At 45.3% G+C, this 19688-nt stretch overlaps 1 protein-coding gene across 3 annotated transcripts in view; it reads left to right on the top strand.

Annotated features, from left to right (window-relative positions):
• Nucleotides 1–1764: 1764 nt before the first annotated feature.
• The window catches only part of Ak5 (adenylate kinase 5), a 184133-nt gene continuing 166209 nt past the window's right edge, over nucleotides 1765–19688 (top strand). For 2 of the 3 annotated variants that reach the window (XM_017591007.3, XM_063282309.1), the window contains exons 1-5: nucleotides 1765–2105; nucleotides 9547–9733; nucleotides 13529–13696; nucleotides 15055–15224; nucleotides 15310–15423. In XM_017591007.3, the coding sequence (XP_017446496.1) occupies nucleotides 2046–2105; nucleotides 9547–9733; nucleotides 13529–13696; nucleotides 15055–15224; nucleotides 15310–15423 (699 nt within the window). In that variant the 5' untranslated portion in view covers nucleotides 1765–2045. The remainder of the gene's footprint in view (nucleotides 2106–9546; nucleotides 9734–13528; nucleotides 13697–15054; nucleotides 15225–15309; nucleotides 15424–19688) is intronic. The other variant, NM_001108951.1, reaches the window with a different exon arrangement.

The raw sequence follows: 19688 nt of genomic DNA, 5'->3' as shown, positions 1-19688 counted from the left end.
CACAGGGCAAAAAATGGCTTTGGCTCCCTCCAGAGCCTGCTGTCAACTAAGCTAAAGAAACATAAATAGAGACATATTCTCACAGAGGAAGCCTATGTCCTCAGAACTGAAAATGGCCTCTATCAAGGTTACCACACGACACACTGTTATGGCACGTGGCTTCACAAATGTTCACAAATTTTATTTAATTCACAAAATAGGACTAATTAGAATTTGAGCTCCCTCCCTCTGGTCAAACAAAGCTGTATCCATCCTTGGGCCTGAGCAACAGAGGATGATGTGGACCAAGAAATAGGTCCAAGAATCGATCTTGAAACAGACATTCAGATGGTGATAGATCTTGAAACAGACATTCAGATGGTGATAGATCTTGAAACAGACATTCAGATGGTGATAGATCTTGAAACAGTCATTCAGATGGTGATAGATCTTGAAACAGTCATTCAGATGGTGATAGATCTTGAAACAGTCATTCAGATGGTGATAGATCTTGAAACAGACATTCAGATGGTGAGTTATTAATCTGAAGTATTTAGTGTGCTTCCCGCCAGACCGCAGACCCAGGAGTCTGTAGCCTTTGTTCCTTTCTCCCACATACCCTCTCCAGAGTGGGCCCTTGCAAGCAGTTAGAGATCACATTCTCAGGACACCCAGAGCATCTCTCAAAGAGGTAGTGAAAAGACATCTTGTGTGGGGAATGAGTCATCTTGGTAGCTGTGGGGAGGATGGGTGCACCTTGGTAGTGATCTGCAACTGGGGAGGCACCAGTGTGCCTCGCCAGCTGTCTTTTATTAGGGGGTTCTGATGGCCCTTGGGCCAGGGACCACATGATCCTCTAATCTGAGATCAACTCACTCCACTCATCCAGCCCTTTCCAGTTTTAAGCAGACCCCAGCTCCCCCCCACTTAGTCCTCTCTTCCTTCAGTGCCTCTGGGCAGAAGTGATTCTTTGACTACTCACTAAGTTTTGTGCTAAGGATTTCAGGACTTCTACTCAAAGGTTTAAGGAAATGTGAAACCAGTTGGCCCAACTTTCCTTAAGGACTCAAATGTAAAAAGACCCAACAGAACGCTTCCTCCTTCCCCACTCCCAACTCCCTGTCACTGAAAGACCTTAACTTTTTTTTTTTTTTTTTTTTTTTTGGTTCTTTTTTTCGGAGCTGGGGACCGAACCCAGGGCCTTGCGCTTCCTAGGTAAGCGCTCTACCACTGAGCTAAATCCCCAGCCCCGAAGCGCTCTACCACTGAGCTAAATCCCCAGCCCCGAAAGACCTTAACTTTAAGAATATATGAATTCTCTGACTTGGGTTTCCCCCGACCCCCAGAAGAGCTCCTAATGGATCTCATGGTAAATGGTGTGTGTGTGTGTGTGTGTGTGTGTGTGTGTGTGTGCTGTGTCTATCTGTCTGTGGTGTGTGTGTGAGGGGTGTATGATATGTGTGTGTCTGTATAGTGTGTGTATGTATGCCTGCGTGTGTGTGTATGTGTGTGTGTGTTTGTCTGTCTGTCTGTGGTGTGTGTGTGTGAGATATGTGTGTATATGTGGTGTGTGTGTGTGTGTGTGTGTGTGTGTATGCGTGTGTGTGGTGTGTAGAAGTGAAAATGTATCCAGTTCCAATCGCCCGGTCCTAGATGCCCTGACCGTTTTGCGGGCTGGGGAGTGACTGCAGCCCGCGTGTCCCCACCCCCGCGCCCCGCGTCCCGCGTCCGCCCGCGCAGCGTGACTGGCGGCCGCCGCAGCAAGCTCTGGAGGCGCGGGCCGAGCGCGCAGAGCCGGGAGGCGGCGGCTGGTGGCGTCGGCCTCGTGGTCCTCCTCCGCGCCCCTCCCCTGGCGCTCGCGCTGCCTGCGCCCGGGAAGCCGCCGCTGCTCGCTGCTGGCTGGCACGGGGACCGGCGCGGACGCGGGGGCGACTGGAGCGCGGACGGCACAGCTGCCCGGGAGTCGCCGAGGGGACCCTGGCCTGAGCGCATCCAAGTGAGGGCTGCGCCCGTCAACCCCAACCTCGGGAGCCTCCCCTTCTGCTTCCCACTGCACGCGCACAGCCATGAACACCAACGAAGCCAAGGAGTACCTGGCCCGGAGGGACATTCCTCAGCTTTTCGAGGTAAGAGGTTGGTTGGGGTGGCCGATAGATCCCCAGTGACCGTCCCCAGGGCTCAGAGGGCCAGCGCTCGGCCGCACCTTCCAGTGCGGAGTACCTAATGAAGGCACTCACAGAAGCTCGCTGTACCCTCGCCCCTGTCAAGTAGCCTTTCGCGCGGGTCGCTAGGGTCCCTTTCAAATGCAGGCTTCGAAATCTGTATCTTGGGATCAAGTTTCCCTCTTCAAGCTGGGTTCTGGGTGCAGGCTGCCCCCAGAGCATCTCCCCGAGATGGGCTCCCAGAGTGGACAGCAGACCGTGGCCTGGCCGCACTCTCTGGGGCTGAGGGTCAAGCCAGGTGAGAGCACTGTCGCCCACACGGACCCAGGACAAGAAACTGAAGGTTCCAGAGATCTAAACATTCCAGGCGCCAAGCGTTGGGACCCCCTGCAGGGGAGGGAAAAGCATGGACGAAGCGACTCTCCCGGGGGATGGCTGAGGAGAGGGATGAAGATGGAGAGGGAGCGAGAAAACCACACAGGCATATACACACACACACAGCGCAGCCGATCAAGTGCAGCTATCTCCTGGGTCGATGAAGCTCTGCTCCGCCAGTCAATGAACTCCTGAGCGCATTTGCTGGTTGCTTGAAAGGCTCTTCAGGCTTTCCTCCGGGCCGCAGCCTCCAGCCCCAACCCTCCCTCCCGCCTACCTACACAGACTGGGTTTGACTGGGAGAGGCCAGACAGGCGTGACTCCTGTTGCTGGCCTCTGCTGGGCGTAGCAGCAGCATCCGCACCGGGGACCCGGGATGCGGTAACTCTCAAAGAACGTGAGAAAGGAGGCTTGGGGAATGAGCTAAAGGCACCTTGCTCAAGCCACAGCCGGCTTCCCAGAGAGAAGTCCTGCTTCCTATTATTCTCTCCACATTCCATCTAAAAACACCCTAAATCCGAAGTGCTTTCGCTTAGGTTATAAAACAAAATAAAATTCAAAAAAGAACGATACCAATCCAAGCTTCATAGGATGAGTCCTGGAAAACCTGGCCTCCCGTTCTAAAGGAAGTGGTAGAATAATATAATAATATAATAAACTAAAGGCCACGCAGTGTTCTTTCTCCCGTTTAGGGGATCTGTTCTCTTAAAAGGAAAGTGCAGCCGTTAAGAGAATAATTTTTGCAATACCCCCCAACTATGTTTACTGAACACAGAATGCCATAATTACAGTGCTTCGAGAGGTTTTTTTTGTTTGTTTTTTGCTGGGTTTTTTGTAAATGTGGACATGAATAGCTGATTTTTTTTTAAAAAAATTATAAGTGTTAAGAGTGAACCCGATTTTATTTCTACGCTTCTAAAAGAATGATAGATAATCCCTGGCAGAGACGCCTGACTGCAAACTGTGGGAACTGTTTCTCTCCCTTGGTGCCAGGTGACAGCCAGGGTGGCCTTTCACAGAACTCGGTAAGGTGTGTGCTAATGAGCTGTGGTAGGTAGGTAGCTGCTTAGGCTTCAAGCTTTTCATTGGCGTTTCTGCATATGAATGGGATGTCTCCAAATAGTTCGCACTCTCAAAAGTGTGTCAGCTTGCTTACCTGAGAGGCACTAATGCAGTATACTGGAGAAACTGGGTTCAGGACAGCCAAGAGCCAGACAGGACCAGGAGACTTCTAGGTTCCATTCAAACGGTGAGACCCACTGTGTGTTGCTCAGAGGGAAGCAGGACCTGATTGTCCATGTAACGAGTACAGACTTCAAAAATCAAACACCTCAGGTTTCTAAAATGGGTTTCCTGTGCCAGAATTCACACCGTTCTGAGTATATAAAGTTTAACCAGGTGCCTGCCAAAGCCCCAGACAGTTACATAGCACATACCATTACTACATGACAGATAGCAGCACATGTCATTACAGATCATGGGAACAGACGACTGATTCTGTGTATCACCGAAACCTACGGAAGTAAAGGAACTTCTCAGATTTCTCTGGGTGATATAAAATATCTGCTAGGTTTGTGGTTGAAAAGTACTCCATCTTTAGAAATAAATTAAAAAACGAAACACTTCCAGCTGGTTCTGTTGTGTTCCTAATTCGTGGCAGCTTTGTAACATGACAAATTGTAATATGTAATTGGTCTCAGACCTTAGAGCCAAGAGTTGCAATTAGTTGAATGCTATCAAAAGTCTAATTAGATTATTTACATTTTCAGAGGACTAACTCAGAGACGAAGAAATAGCATCTACCACTTAGATTCAGTCCTGGGATGCTGCTGGCTTTTAGGGAAAAGGACTTGAATTATCAATGAAAGAGTGAGGCTCACTGCTCCCTTTAAAAATCAGTGCCCTTTGGGGAACTAGTTTTGTTTGGAGAAACTCGAAATGTCTGTCTCCCACTCGGAAAACTTTTACTGCATATACCCACCCACCTTAACCTTTAGGAAAAGACATAATTAACAGACCTGGATTTTAAGTATTAATGTCGTGCTTGGATTATATACGAGGTTCAGAGAATCTGGTATTTTCTTTCACTCCATTCCATGTTTTCATAAAGTGTACAAGAAAGATTATGTGAGAAGCTGGCTTGGAGTCCTGACCCTGAGGCCATCTGGGTAATTACGCTTGAGAAACCCACTGATATCCGGGAAACAAGATTTGCTGACCCAAAAGTAGAGGTAGTGAAGCCCACAGGGTTGAGAGTATATGTGAGTGCACACACAAGAGTTCACGTGAGAGACAAGTCCTCACGTGTTGATGCAGTTGGTTCTGGCCCACAGAGTAACAGGAGTGTGGACGCTAACCTGCCTCACAGAATTGGATGACACTTCCTCTGCCCCTCAGCAGATGATCTCATCTGATGAAGCCAAACCCACCCCATTCAGGATTTTAGAAAGCAAAGGCACCAAAGGCCTGGGGGTGGTGGTGGTGGTGGAAAATACTGGTTTAAAAATTAAAAGCTATGTTAGGGTTTGTTAACATTCTGAAGGGTGAGTGCTTTATACATTAGTAATGTGCAGGTGGGAATAATAATGTATGCTTTTTCCACGAAACACTCTAAAGGAAAATATTTTGCACTTCGGACCAGTTTCCAGGAGTCGACGTTTGCAAAGGTGTAGAATCTGTGGGAACTGGCATGTGCTTGTCTCCATTAGTTACACACACCAGGCACCTGAGGGGTCCCTGCTAATACAGTGGCTGGCAGGAACACGGTCAGAGGGAGCTAAGACAGGGAAACTCAGGTTCAGCGCGACTTAGCCAGTGCTGATTCAAACTTCTGGAGCCCGATGCCAAGTGGTTTGTTTTTTACACATTTAACACAATAAAACTTGGAGAAAAGTTTCCCCATGACAGTTATCACAACAAAGCTTCAGGCATGGCTACCCCTGAACTCCTTTGCAAAGTACACCTCCTTAGCAAAGCACCTGTGACGTTTACATACAGAATGCATCCTATTGGCTGAGAAGCAGTGCTCAAAAGGACCCAGGGAGGAGGGGTTTATAATAAGGACGTATTCTATTGACTGAGAAACGCTGCTCAGGATTCCAGGGGATTCTGGTGAAGGCTAGCACCAAAGACTAGCAAAACATCACCAGATTAACAAGCAGTGTCCGCTCCAACCTTCCGGGTGAGCAGCTATCGGTTCTTCCACCAAAGAACGAAGCCTGTGTGGTTGACAGTCCTGGTTCCTCTAAGTGCTTATTATCTGTGAGCACGTGGACCTCTTGCTTTACAAGGTATCATGAATTAAAGACAAGTCAGACCATATTCTTCCCTCTATAATCTTATAAATACTGTAGAGATTTATTGCATACCAATTAGCATTTTAAAATCTGACATCAAAATTTTATATTTGTTTTTACTATTTTTAATTGTGTGGGGGGGGCATGTGTGCACATGTGTCATCTTGCATGTTTGGGTTTGTACGGCGCCTGTGGAGGTCAAAGGTGTCAGGTGCCCTGGAGCTAGAATATGCAGTTGTAAGCCGCCTGATGTGGGTGCTGGGAACCAAACTTGGGTCCCCTACAAGAGCAACAGAGATACCTTAACCACTGAGCCACCTTTCCAGCCCCTGACTTCAATTTTAAGTCTCACTTAAACATGAGTTTGGAACCATCTTGTAGTCCTAATCAAAACTCCAACATGTATGTACTATACTTCAGGGAAGAAAGCAGATGGGGCCTACTCTGTTCTGCTGAAATCTTAAGGTTTGGGAGACTGGCACACAAATCAACATTCCAGTATAAATAACAAGTGTGGCGTTTCATCCTGAGTCCCTAGGAACATGTGAGCAAGGGTCCACAGGCCAGCCTGGGTTTTCAGGAAAGGCTTTGTGATAATTACCACGATAGGAAGCAAAGCCAACATTTGTGAAGCATGTGTGTGTTACATACCAAACACTTAATAAGCAATATATAAATATATTTTTAAAAGTTCTTTAAAGCCCACCTCACAGCAGAGCTAAAGCCTTGCTGGCTTTAATAAACATGGGGTAAGACTTGAGGGGCATAAATAACGATGAGGACATTTCGTTTCCCATGATGCACTTGGTCTTGCCTTGACGACACTCTTCTGTATTAAAAGGCACGCCTGCCTTGCTTTTGAAAGGCAGAGAACATTGAGCTGAATTCTCACTTGTGTTCAGCATGATGGGAGGCAGAGACAGAGAGATCTTTATAGGTTTGGGACCACCAAATTATACTGCGTAGCCATAGCAACAAAACCGGCGTGATACCAGCATAGAGCCAGATGTGTAGACCAATGATACAGGCATAGAGCCAGATGTGTAGACCAATGATACAGGCATAGAGCCAGATGTGTAGACCAATGATACCGGCACAGAGCCAGATGTGTAGACCAATGGAATGGAATGGAGGGCCTGGAAAAAACTCACGAAGCTAAAGACTCACAATTTTTTGACAAGAGATGCCTAAACAAACATTAGAGAACAGACAGACAGACAGCCTTCTTAACAAATGGGACTGGGTACTCCCATGCAGAGTAGAACTAAATCTGTATCTCCCTAAAAAATTGATTCAGAGTGAATCAAAGTCCTAATATAATATAGACCTGAAACTCTGGAGCAACTAGAGGAACATAGGGAAGACACATCAGGATCTAGGCACAAGCAAAGGCTTTCTGAGCAAGCAAACAAACCCCAGTGGATCTAGGCATGAGCAAAAGCTTTCTGAGCAATCAAACCCCAGCAGTTCCAGCAATATGAGCAAGGAGCTGAACTTCAGAAGTGTTTGTAAGACAGAGGGAAAATACAGCATACAGAATGGAGAAAAAAAATACCATCTATTTACCTGACAAAGAGTTAACATGCATGACATCTGAAGAATCATAAATTTAAGCACCATCAAAGCAAATCATTCAATTAATATCTGGACAGAAGAAACCAAGAATACAGTTCACAAAAGAATTCCAAAGTGGACTTTTAAAAAATGTAAAGAGAAAAGTGGTCAACACCGTTAGTCATCAGGGCAGAGCAAATCTTCACCGATGAGACTCCACCTCCCCTGGTCAGAAAAGCTACTGCAAAGAAATGGAGCAAACACTGGGAGCAAATGCTGGAGAAGTTGCTGGAAGTCTTAACGGAAGGAAGTTCCTTATGTGCTTCTTGTGGGGATGGAGCCAGGAATGAAATGGGTTGAAGCTTTAGCTCCTGTCCCAAGTGCAGGAGACCCCAGGTAAAAGCCCAGACACTGCATAAGCCAGATAGATGTACGGAACCCATCACAAGGGAGACAGGGTCATGAGAATTAGGTATTCAAGATCATCCTCGACTCCCTAGCAAGTTAAAGCCACATTAGATTGTGTGGGACCCTGTCTCAAATGTTTTAATATTTGTAAAATATTAAAAATATACCTACCATATGACTCCAGGCTACTTCTAGGCATTCAAAGGAATCTAAGCCAACCACACAAATGCCCACACACCCAAGTTTATTTTAGTACGATTCACTATAGCCAAGATATATGCTCAGCTTAGGTGATAACCAAATTAATGCCGTGGATGAACGACACTCCCTGGCTCGCTTCCTTTGGTTTCACCCATTGAGCTTCCTTATACCTTCCAGGCTTACCTGCCTAGGGACGATTCCGCCCACAGTGGTGTGGTCTCCTATATCAATCATCTCTTGGGAAATCCCATTAACAATCCCACTAACAGGGCCTCGGGACAATCTGATCTAGGTAATCCTCCAGTTGGGACTCACCCAGATGACTCTGGACTGTGTCAAACTGACAGTTAACAATAATTAGGACAGACATTGATCAACAGATGGATTTTTTAAAATATGATACTTGCACACAATGGAGTTTTAGCCAGTTATTCAGAAGAACAAAATCCTGCCACTTTCGGGGACACTAGAAGATCCGATTGGAACTGGATCGTGTTAGGCGAAATAAGCCGGGCCCAAAAGACAAATATCACAGGCTTTTTCTCATGTAAAAATCTAGATTTAAACAAATAAGTGGCATCGAAACAAACGGCGCTGGTTGTGGTGAGGAAGGAGGCTACAGGGGAGAGGATGCTGGGGAAGCACCAGCATTGCGTATCTTGTCTTGTGGACGGAATCTAGACTTAACTATACATAACAATAGGATGGCATGAAAGTGGAGTAGGGACCCTTTCCGGGTAAGAGGGACAAAGGAAGAGGGAACAAGAGCGGGCAGACTACGGGACTGGACGAACGTGAACATGAGCGGAGACCAATGAGATGCACACGGCGGTTATGCAAATGCCATTCCGAGATCTAGTCTGTACAACGAAAAGAAAACAACTGAACCGGGCAAATTTAGAGAAAAGGCACAACAGCATCGTAAGAAAGATCCTGTGTGCTAGTGGGTGTGTCAGCTTGGTGCAAGCTAGGGACATCTGGGAAGAGGAATCTGCGAGGCATTCATTGTCTTCTTTAATAATCAACGAGGAAGGGCTCAGCTCACCGGTGGGTGGTGCCACCTCTGAGCAGGTGATCCCAGTTATATTAGAAATCCAGATGAACTAGCCACGAGGGCAAGCCGGCACAGCATTCCTCCATAGTTTCTCAAGTGCCTGCCTCCGGGTCCCTGATCCAGCAGTGCTAGCCTCTAGACTCCCGCTTGAGTTCCTGCCTCCTCCCCCCTTCCCCCATTCCCCCTTCCCCTGCTCTAGTTCCTGTTTCCCAGGGCCCCTGCTCCGCCCTCCCACCCCTCTCCCCCCTCTCCCCTTCTACCCTACCCTTCTACCCCCCCTCCAATGCCTGCTTGGGGGGGGGTGGCTGCTCCAGTTCCTGCTCCCAGGGTCCTGCTTAACTTCCTGCTCCAATGTCCCTATGTCCCTCTGTGATGTGGGACTGTGACGCAAGAGTGTAAGCCAAAGAAACCGTTTCCTCTCCATGCATCTAGAACTTTATCACAGCAAAAGAAAGCAAACTAGGACAAGGTGTCAAAATAGATTTTATTTTTACCTTTTTACACACATATATTTCAGAGCCTGCTGAACGGCTTGATGTGTTCCAAGCCAGAAGACCCCATAGAGTACTTGGAAACTTGTTTACAGAAAGTCAAGGAGCTCGGAGGCTGTGACAAGGTGAAGTGGGACACATTCGTCAGCCAGGAAAAGAAGACGCTACCACCGCTAAATGGAGGACAATCACGAAGATCCTTCCTCCGAAATGGTAATGTGGGTGCAGAATGACAGGCGGCTCACGGGAGAGTAGACCTCTTTAAGATACACCATGCAGACTGGAGAGAGAGCTTTCGGTGATTGGGTTGATAAGTGTTTGGGGAGGATTTATCTTTTTCTGTTGCTAATTCTAATCGCCTGTGATAAGGGGAAGAAAGCAACATACCGTTTGTCAGCAATTTTCTGTAAGTATAATGAAAGTTTATATCACTAAACTCATTAGCTTGCAACATAAATTACATTTAAGAATGATGGTTTTATTTTTAACATTGCAAATAGGCCTTTTCCAAGTACACAAGTAGAATGCAGATAAAATTAGTAGTTATTATATAACAATTCAGCATTTGTATATTAGTCAGAGTCTTGGCTTGCTAATATTGAGTCCAAGTATGGAGTACGTATTAGTGTGTTTTCATTAAGTGCATGGATGGTTTATAAGGGTTAATTTAATAAAGATTCACGGTGACCATTGAAGATAATAGATTTGTCACTTGAGTTGAAAACACGGAAATAAACTCATTGCTTGTGTCAGGAACAGTTGAGAACTGGAAGCTGTGGTGTGTGGAGCAGATTCACAGTTTTTCAATCTCATTTTCAAGCGTTTGTTTGTCAAAAACATGGGCCACTCAGCCTTCTCGGTGAAATGAAGTCCTGAGTTTAAGAGTCCATAAATGCAGAATTAGTTCCACTCAAGGGAAGCTAAACTAATTCTTTTCCAATGGCCGAAACAATTATATTTTCAAAATTTAAACTACATTCAAAATCGTTCTGTAGCGAGGTTGGAAAAAATGGCTCAGTCTTTGAGACTGCTGCCTACTCTTCCAGAGGCCCAAGCTTCAGCTCCCAGTAACCAGGACTGGCTCACCAGTGCCTAGATTTCCAGCTCCAGGGGATCTGCTGCCCTCTTCTGGCCTCCACGGGCACCTGCATTCACATGTACATACCCCACACAAACACACACACAAATAATAAAATAAAATCTAGAAACACTGTCTCACAAAAGTTTCACCACACCAGGAAGTTGAAACAAACTTTCTTTGCAGTAAATAAAAGGAGGAAACAACTTCTAGTATTTGTGGTCACATCAGTCCTGACCCAGTTAGATTTTACTTGAACATGGGGAAAAGTCATGATGTGCTAGTTATTAAGAAGCTCAAGAAGAGGAAAGTAGAAATATTATTCCCTCAAAGATATCTCCAGAGAGAGAAGTATCTTCCCTTGTCCACATAGCAGTGATTATGCTGCTAATTATATTTTTGTTAATCATCAGACAGACCTTTCTGTGGACTGTGCTCAAGAAAATACTACACTTTGGGTTGGGGATTTAGCTCAGTGGTAGAGTGCTTGCCTAGCGAGCGCAAGGCCCTGGTTCGGTCCCCAGCTCCGAAAAAAAGAAAAGAAAAGAAAAAAAGAAAATACTACACTTTGCTGTCCTGTACCTGGAATATCTGCTGGGAAGATACAAAACATTTTTTTTTCTAAATTCATTTATTTTACAATTACAAATTTTTTATTTTATAAAGTGATCTGTACTCTTTTCTGTTGTGGTTTTTGTTTTGTTTAAAATGCTGAGGATTTGGACTCAAGAGACCTCATGCAGGAAAGAAAAGCACTCTAACAACTGATGATCTGTAGCTTTGCCCCTTCCCAGACATAAACCATACTTGGTGGGTTAGACTGCTACATTCAAGAACATTTCTTTTTTTTTTATTTTCTTTTTTTTTTTTTACATTTTATTTTTAGTATTTCTTATATACATTTCCAGTGTTATTCCCTTTCCCGGTATCCGGGCAAACATCCCCCTCCCCCCTCCCCTTCCTTATGGGTGTTCCCCTCCCAACCCTCCCCCCATTGCCGCCCTCCCCCCACCAGTCTAGTTCACTGGGGGTTCAGTCTTAGCAGGACCCAGGGTCAAGAACATTTCTAACTGACCCCATAAACTTAAAGATTTCTAGAAATAGAATGATTCATAATTTTCCGCAAACATATTGACAGTGGTATACGAACATACAGTTATCTTGACAAATTATTCTGTGACATGAAATATTTCATCATCTAAGTGCATAACTTAAACGAAAATACCATAAGGCAAGGGCAAGCAATTGGCAGACAGATCTTCAACTTACTGCATTGTTAGGGTAAAGCAGGTTACTATAATCACTCCCTGCTGCCATCCAAGACTCCTTTATTGCAGTCAGAGTCTAGCAAGTCAGAGGTCAAATGATCCCATGCGTTGTTATCAGTGGAGAACTGGGAGTCCCAGCTGATGAGCACCTTGGGAGATGAAGCATGTGCTGTGTTTAGAAGCTTTGTCAGCTATTGAGAGCCCTCATGGAAGGCCAGGTAGCTACCCTTCTCCCTCCTGTAAGGGTTGTTTGCAAGTTAGGGTTCTCTGCTTCCTGGGTGACACAACACCTGGGATAAGAAACCATGAACTATAAACTGACAACGGTAGATAACGTCCATCCATCTGTCCATCTGTCCATCCGTCTGTCTGGGGCTTGCCACGTCTGTCTTCTGGACACCACTGTGTGTTTGTGCTTTCTATTTCCAAGTGGGATCCACTGCCTATGTTCCATCACCCGTGTTTGCTCCAACTTCTGAATCTTCCTCTTCTGAAAATCCTTTCTTATGACTCCAGCCCAAATGCATTTATCATCCTGATCTCCTTGATCTCCTGCAGAGTTTACCAAGAGAGCCTTTCTCCCTGGTGGGCATGTGGCTGTCAGATTTAAATACATATGTTCTAGAATGACTAGAACTGAAGAGACAGCTACAGCTTAGCTAACTCCTACTAAAATCACACCTCTCCATACACACACACACACAACCCACACATATACAGACACACCTAGAAGTAAAGGTCAAATGCTGTTGTCAATATAGACATAACATTAAATCTTCACATTTACATCGTAAGTCAACAAAACCAAAGATATCCACCTTAGTTACGTTCTGCTGCTGTCAAGATCAACCACAACCAAGCCAGTTCTCACAGAAGAAAGCATTCAGTCATTTAACTGAGGGGCTGGCTTACTGTGTCTATGGCCGGGAGTGTGGTGGCAGACAGGCAAATGTCTTACAGGGAGAGTTGGAGACACTGGAAACGTGCCATGGGTTGTAGCAACCTCAAAGCTTAAGTCTGTGACACACTCCTCCAATAAGGCCACACCTCCTAATCCTTCCCAGAGAGTTCATCAGCTAGGAGCTAAGCATGCAAATATATGAGCCTATGAGGACCATTCTCATTCAAACCACCATGGGACTAAATATTGAGAGTTTAGAATATAATATCCAAAGGTATTACAAATTAGATATTTGATCTTTATGCCACTAAACACTTTACTGGACCCTCAGAGTAAGGACACATTTTTATTTGTGGAGAAAATAGAGTATATTCCACATAGACACTGAGTCCCTGGGCGGCTGGGTAACATTAGGGTCTCAAATTCCAGAATAGCATTGCAGAGGCTGTGAAGTAAAATGAAACGATGCTGGACCGAGTTACCCCTTTTCAATGCAGGTGGCCCAGTCTAGCCTATCCATCTGTGTCAATAAAGTTTTATTAGAACACTGGCCCCTCATTCACTGATGCATTGCCTGTGACCATATTCATGCTACCATGGGTGTTGAGCATGAGACGATGTGTCTCTGAAAGTCTGAGTTGCTAAGGAAGCCTTTCAGAGACTGGCTAGTTGATACAATTTCTTGTACTCATCGGTCAACTGTGAAAAGTGCTTCGCTCTTCTTTGTTTCTCCTTTTCAAAGTTATCCTACTCTTTTTCAGTCATGCCTGAAAATTCAAACTTTCCCTATCGACGGTATGACCGGCTCCCTCCAATCCATCAGTTTTCCATAGAGAGCGACACGGACCTGTCTGAGACCGCAGAGCTGATAGAAGAGTATGAGGTCTTTGACCCATCCAGGCCTCGGCCCAAAATCATTCTTGTCATAGGTATGACAGCAGGCATGGTGGCTCTCCGCGATTGCTAACTTTTGTTTGAACTCTTGTTCACGTCTCGGAAGCAAGAATTAGGTAGCAAATCTGCAAATGTGGAGTTGGGTGATAACAAGCGAGCAGAAACTTCAAGGGATGGCAAGTGGAAATGGTTTAGAACAATTTTCAAGAAGGCAGAAACTAGAATTTCATTTAACACTTACTTCACAGTCTTAAATGCCCATTAAAACATTAAAAATGCAAATAATATCGCCAAGAATTTTATGAATCTGCTGCTTTCTCCATTTAAACGTTAACACAGATAGCTAGCCTGCTAGATATTTTCTTTTTTAAATGGGGGATTTTACTCTCCTTAATTGGCAAATAAAACTTTTATTCCCTAGTAACCACAGAAGGAAAATAAATAACAATGCGTTGCAAGTATTCACATGAGTGCAAACTAGTGCCTCGAGTACAGCGTGTCTCCATCTTATTAGCAAGCAAGCGTAAGAGACTGGCACTTTGCACTGCCAGTGACCGGTGGTCATTCTGCAAAGAGCGACAATAAAAGCACTGTGAATCTTGTGCTGAATATGAAAATAGAAGCCTAATTCCGTGTCATAATGAGTAGCCACTGAACATATTTTAAGTAGTTTAGGCAAGGAAAGTATTTTTTCATGTGTGTGTGAGTGTGTGTGTGTGTGTGTGAGAGAGAGAGAGAGAGAGAGAGAGAGAGAGAGAGAGAGAGAGAGTGGTATGTGTACACAGATGATTGTATACGTGTGTGTGTGGTTTGTGCTGTGTGTGTGAGCATGTGTGTGTACACAGAGGTTTGTGCATGTGTGTGTGTGTGGTGTCTGTGCATGTGCGTATGGAAGCATGTGTGTATGTGTGTGTGTGTGTGTGTGTGTGTGTGTGTGTATACACAGATGATTGTGCATCTGTGTAGAGGGCAGAGATCAATCTCAGGTGTCCTTCCCCAGAAGCTGTCCCCCTTGCTTTTTGAGACAGTCTCACTGACTCAGAGCTCACCAAGTAGGCCAAGTTGGCTGGAGAGTGGTCCCCAGAGATCTTGCTGTCTCCACCTCCCTACCTCTGAGACTAAGTGTTTCTGTGCCCAGCTTTTACATGGGATCTGGAACTCAGACCCTGCATAGCAGGCACTTAGCTGACTCACCCGTCTCCATAGCCTCGCCAAGTGTAAATGTTGATTGCTTGAAAAGTCTAACTTTTCTCAAAAATCTATGATATCATGGGGAGACCTCTGAGTGCACAGCAGACTTTGTCCCATGTCGTCATCTCCTAGGAGAATGGTAGCTGTCATGGCCAAATGCCTCTTTTTATAAGGTCTTAGGTCTGCCTATCTTGAATGCCAGGTGGTCCAGGAAGTGGAAAGGGGACTCAGAGTTTGAAGATCGCAGAGCGGTATGGATTCCAGTGCATTTCAGTGGGAGAATTACTGAGGAAGAAAATCCACAGTGCCAGCAGCAACAGAAAATGGAGCCTGATCGCTAAGATTATCACCAACGGGGAGCTGGCCCCACAGGTACCACTGCATGACTGCCTGCTCTTGGGCAAGAACAATTGCTCCTGCCTGGAGTACACTGTAGATTCTCATTTTTGTATTAAAGGAGACGACAATCACGGAGATAAAACAAAAACTGATGCAAATACCTGATGAGGAAGGCATTGTTATTGATGGATTCCCAAGAGATGTTGCCCAGGCTCTGTCTTTTGAGGACCAGGTAAGAATATCTCCTAGCATTTTTTTTAAGTTTCTCTTTTCTATCTGCTCTTTGTTATCTGTCTATCTATTATCTATTATCTAACTATCTATCTATCTTATCATCTATCTCTCTATCCATCCATCTACCTATCTATAATTCTATTTTTCTATCTATCTTTCTTTCTTTCTATATTTCTTTCTTTCTATATTTCTATCTATCTATCATCCATTTTTCTATCTATCATCGATGTGTATATGTATGTATGTGTGTGTATGTATCCATGTGTGTGGGTGTACTGAACGAGAACTATATTAGGCATATATTAAACAAGCTTTCTACCACTGAGGGATAGCCTTATTACTATTAAGTGATTTTAAAAATATGTCTCACTTTGTACTTAAATTTTTGGGATTAAATAACAGCAACAAAGGCAAACAATGATTTCTTGGCAGCTTTCTGAATTCTAGTCTGAAATAGGCAAATCCATCCATGTGTGTTGGCAAAGGTTTTTTTCCCCTTTGGCAAATGTTTGAAAGTTGAATACATCATCTGCCAAAAAAACAAAACAAAAAAAAAACCCTCCATAAAAATTGTTAATAGAATGCATTAATTTTATTTAAAAGTGTAGTTCCTTATAAACTTTATTTCAAATACTTGCTCTAAGATACCTTTTGATGTTTAACTTTTTTAAAAGAAGTCTCAGTCAGCAATGCCCAGGGATGAACTTGGGATCACCGTACACCACCATCCTTGCCAGCTAACGAAGGCCTCACTACTGGATTGAGAAATACTGGGCTGCTTTTGTTAAGATGCTGTTCAGCTCCTCGAATGGGGTAAATTATGCTTTCTTAGCATCTACTGTATCCATCCTAAATGAACACAAAAATTGAACGACTGTGTCCATTGATGTTTGAAAAGACTCATAAGCCAGTGTGGTATTTTCACTGCTCAGAATCCTGGAACCATTCTTCTGGAATGTGCATTTCGGTTAGGACAGAGGGAGGGAAAGAGGGGGATGCAGACATGACTCCTTCCACACAGGGGAGCCACATGCAGCTCTCCTGGAGACCTATCGGTCTCTGTCTTCACTCACACGTGGCATGTGCCGAGAGTCGGAGTTCTGGCTTTGGGAACCGAGCAAGCAGATCCTTCCAACATAGTCTACAGTCACTTCTTGTTCCCTGCCACACTGGATAAAATCCAATATGTTTCTAAGCTTACATCTCAGCGTCCTAGAGTTTCTCGGCCATGTTGACTGTGCGGTGTGGTACCTGACGTTGATGCTGTGACTGAGGCTACAGGAGTTCCGTGGATGCAGGGGCAAAGCTGAAAGGTTTATGTCAAATGTCAGGGTTGGTCCCATCCTGCCCTCCTCATGATGTGTAGGTGGAAGCCTACACAGGATATTTTTCTCTTTCCACCTCTGACATCAAATGGGCAAGGGTTTCCACATCAGTTCTTCATCACCAACTGAGCATCCAGGAATTAATTCTGCTTAATCATTGAGCACCAAAGGTACTGGAGCCCCCACTGCCTGCTCCCGCCCCCAACATGCCAACCCAAACCCCAGCAACTCCCTGAATGACAGAAAAATGACAAAACATGCTGCCCTTCATTAGTTTTATAAGTTACTGGAAAGACTGAAAGAATCCCAGAAAATATGTGGCTTACATACACTGGTATATTATAAAGGACGCAACATAGGAACAGAGAGGCATAGGGCACAAACTATCAGGAGAGGACAGAGCTTCCCAGTGTGTGCACCATATCTACAAGTCCCAGAAATGCCAAGAAAATTTTAATAGCCTTATCTCCAACCTCCCTTCCCTCCCTGGGTATCATGGAGTAGAGCTGAAGTTGCCACCACCCACTCTGTCCTGAGTCTACCTGAGGCCTTTTCCATGGACACCTCATCCATGCTGACACATGGCCTTCTGAGGGGTTCTTAGGAAGAGCCAAAGACACGCATGCCCGGCACTCAAGAAATCCAACAGCTCTGTGCCAGGAACAAAGCCACACATCATGTTTTTCTTTAGTATCTTTAAAATTGATTTATTTAATTCAGCTCATTTTAGTGGAAACACACACACTGAAACAACAACGCACGAAAACAATTCCATTTACCTCAAGTTTTGCACACCACAGATCTAAGGTATAAGAAGAACTGTATATGGTGCCAGCACAGCCATTTTGATAAAGCAGCCAACGCTTGCTGGCTCATAAAACAAGGAAGAGTGATTTTTTTCCCTTCCCCTTAAGGAAATACCAACACTGAAATTGGTCAGGCAGCTTTTCTCCTTGATGGGACCATGGCTCCCTCCCTGGGGTTACTCTCCCATGTAAAATGCTGCCATTATCAACTGTGTGCTTGAAATGAGGGCTGTCATCACATACACGTTCTAGCCGGTCTGTTGGGAAGATAACAAGAAAGGCCTAAAGTCCCAGGCCAGAAAATTACATCCAGCCCTTATGTTCACTGTCATTGTTCACACCCAGTCCTTGTGCTACTGGTGCTATTCACAACCAACCCTTGTACTCACTTGTGCTATTCACACCCAGCCCTTGTGCTCACTGGTGCTGTTCACACCCAGCCCTTGCACTCACTGGTGCTGTTCACACCCAACCCTTGTACTCACTGGTGCTATTCACACCCAGCCCTTGTGCTACTGGTGCTATTCACACCCAGCCCTTGTGCTCACTGGTGCTGTTCACACCCAGCCCTTGTGCTCACTGGTGCTGTTCACACCCAGCCCTTATACTCACTGATGCTGTTCACACCCAGCCTTTGTGCTCACTGTCATTGTTTACACCCAATTCTTGTGCTCACCAGTGCTCTTCACACCCTGCCCTATGCTCACTGTCATTGTTCACACCCACCCCTTGTGCTCATTGGTGCTATTCACACCCAACCCTTGTGCACACTGGTGCTGTTCACACCCAGCCCTTGGGCTCAATGGTGCTGTTCACACCCAGCCCTTGGGCTCAATGGTGCTGTTCACACCCTGCTCCTGTGCTCACTGCTGTTGAGAATTTGGCCATGCTATCTCCATGGAGAAGACTGGGAGTGTGATCCACTGGGGTAGACAAGGGTCTGCAACAACTTCATGACTTCATCTTGTACCAATTTGCCTCCCTGGCCAGGCAGAAGTGGATGTGCTTCCTTCCTCCCACACACAGCACACCACCACTCAGCTTGGTGAGCACCTGAGCGTGATCCCAAAGCTCAACACTCCAGGTGCATGGACAGTTCCCTTCGCTTGGCTTGGCTTTGCTTCTTATACTCCACTAACGACAACTTTAAAGTCTCTTCCCTCTCACCACAAAAGAACTAGAAGCACAAGACTAGGCTAGGTAAAATAAAGCCTCCCTTAAGAGGGGAGTAATCTGAGGACGTGTGCTGAAGCCCTGGAATCATGAGTAGTTGGTAAGTAATCCCCGTAGGTGGATTGCAGGGTGCCCAGCACAGGAGTAGTTACTGGTCCCACACTTGTATCAGCTGAGCCCCTTGATTGTCATTACTGTCTTCTGAGGTTTGAGTCTCTGAGGTCTTCCCTGAGGTCTTTACCAATGCAGAAGAGGGTGGAAACAATCTTGTGTTCACCTTGGGAAGCCATTTTCCTCTTTGAAATGCTTTTATTGGTGTGTAGATGAGGGTTTTTCTTGATGTCTAGACATGGGTCTCTATTGATGTGTAGACATGGGTCTGTATTGATGTGTAGACACGGGTCTTTATTGATGTGTAGACATGGGTCTTTATTGGTGTGTAGACATGGGTCTTTATTGATGTTAGGCATAGGTCTGCTTATGCTTTTGCTATTTAGTTATTTTGTTTGGCGACACATTTCCAACAGTGCAATTTTCTTAGAAAAAAAATCTAAATTATATCCTGATCATGGAAGGGCATCCCTCTCTTGCTACCATTTTAATGTCCTCCACAGGTCTATGCGAGACTCTGGTCTCCCAGGTAGATGTGTTGGGAGGTTCTACAAAGCTTTGAGAGGTGGGCCTTTATGGGAAATCTTCATATCTTTGAAGACAAAGTCTCATAGGGATGGTGAGGCCCCTGCTGGTTCCCTCTCATCTTAGTTGTGATATGAACACTCATTCTCATGTGCTCCCACAAGGATATGCCACCCTTGCCAGAGGCACAAACCAGTGCAGCCACTCAATCTTCTAGAACCATGAGACAAAGATCTCTTTCTCCTTGATACTTGCCTGTGTGTCAGGCGATCCCTTACAGCAATACAGAGCTGACGGATACGCTTCACCCGCTTTTCCAGGTG

Source organism: Rattus norvegicus, chromosome 2, assembly GCF_036323735.1.
Source record: "Rattus norvegicus strain BN/NHsdMcwi chromosome 2, GRCr8, whole genome shotgun sequence".
In the NCBI taxonomy this organism is placed as follows: Eukaryota; Metazoa; Chordata; class Mammalia; order Rodentia; family Muridae; genus Rattus; species Rattus norvegicus.
This window is presented reverse-complemented; position numbering and strand designations above follow the sequence as displayed.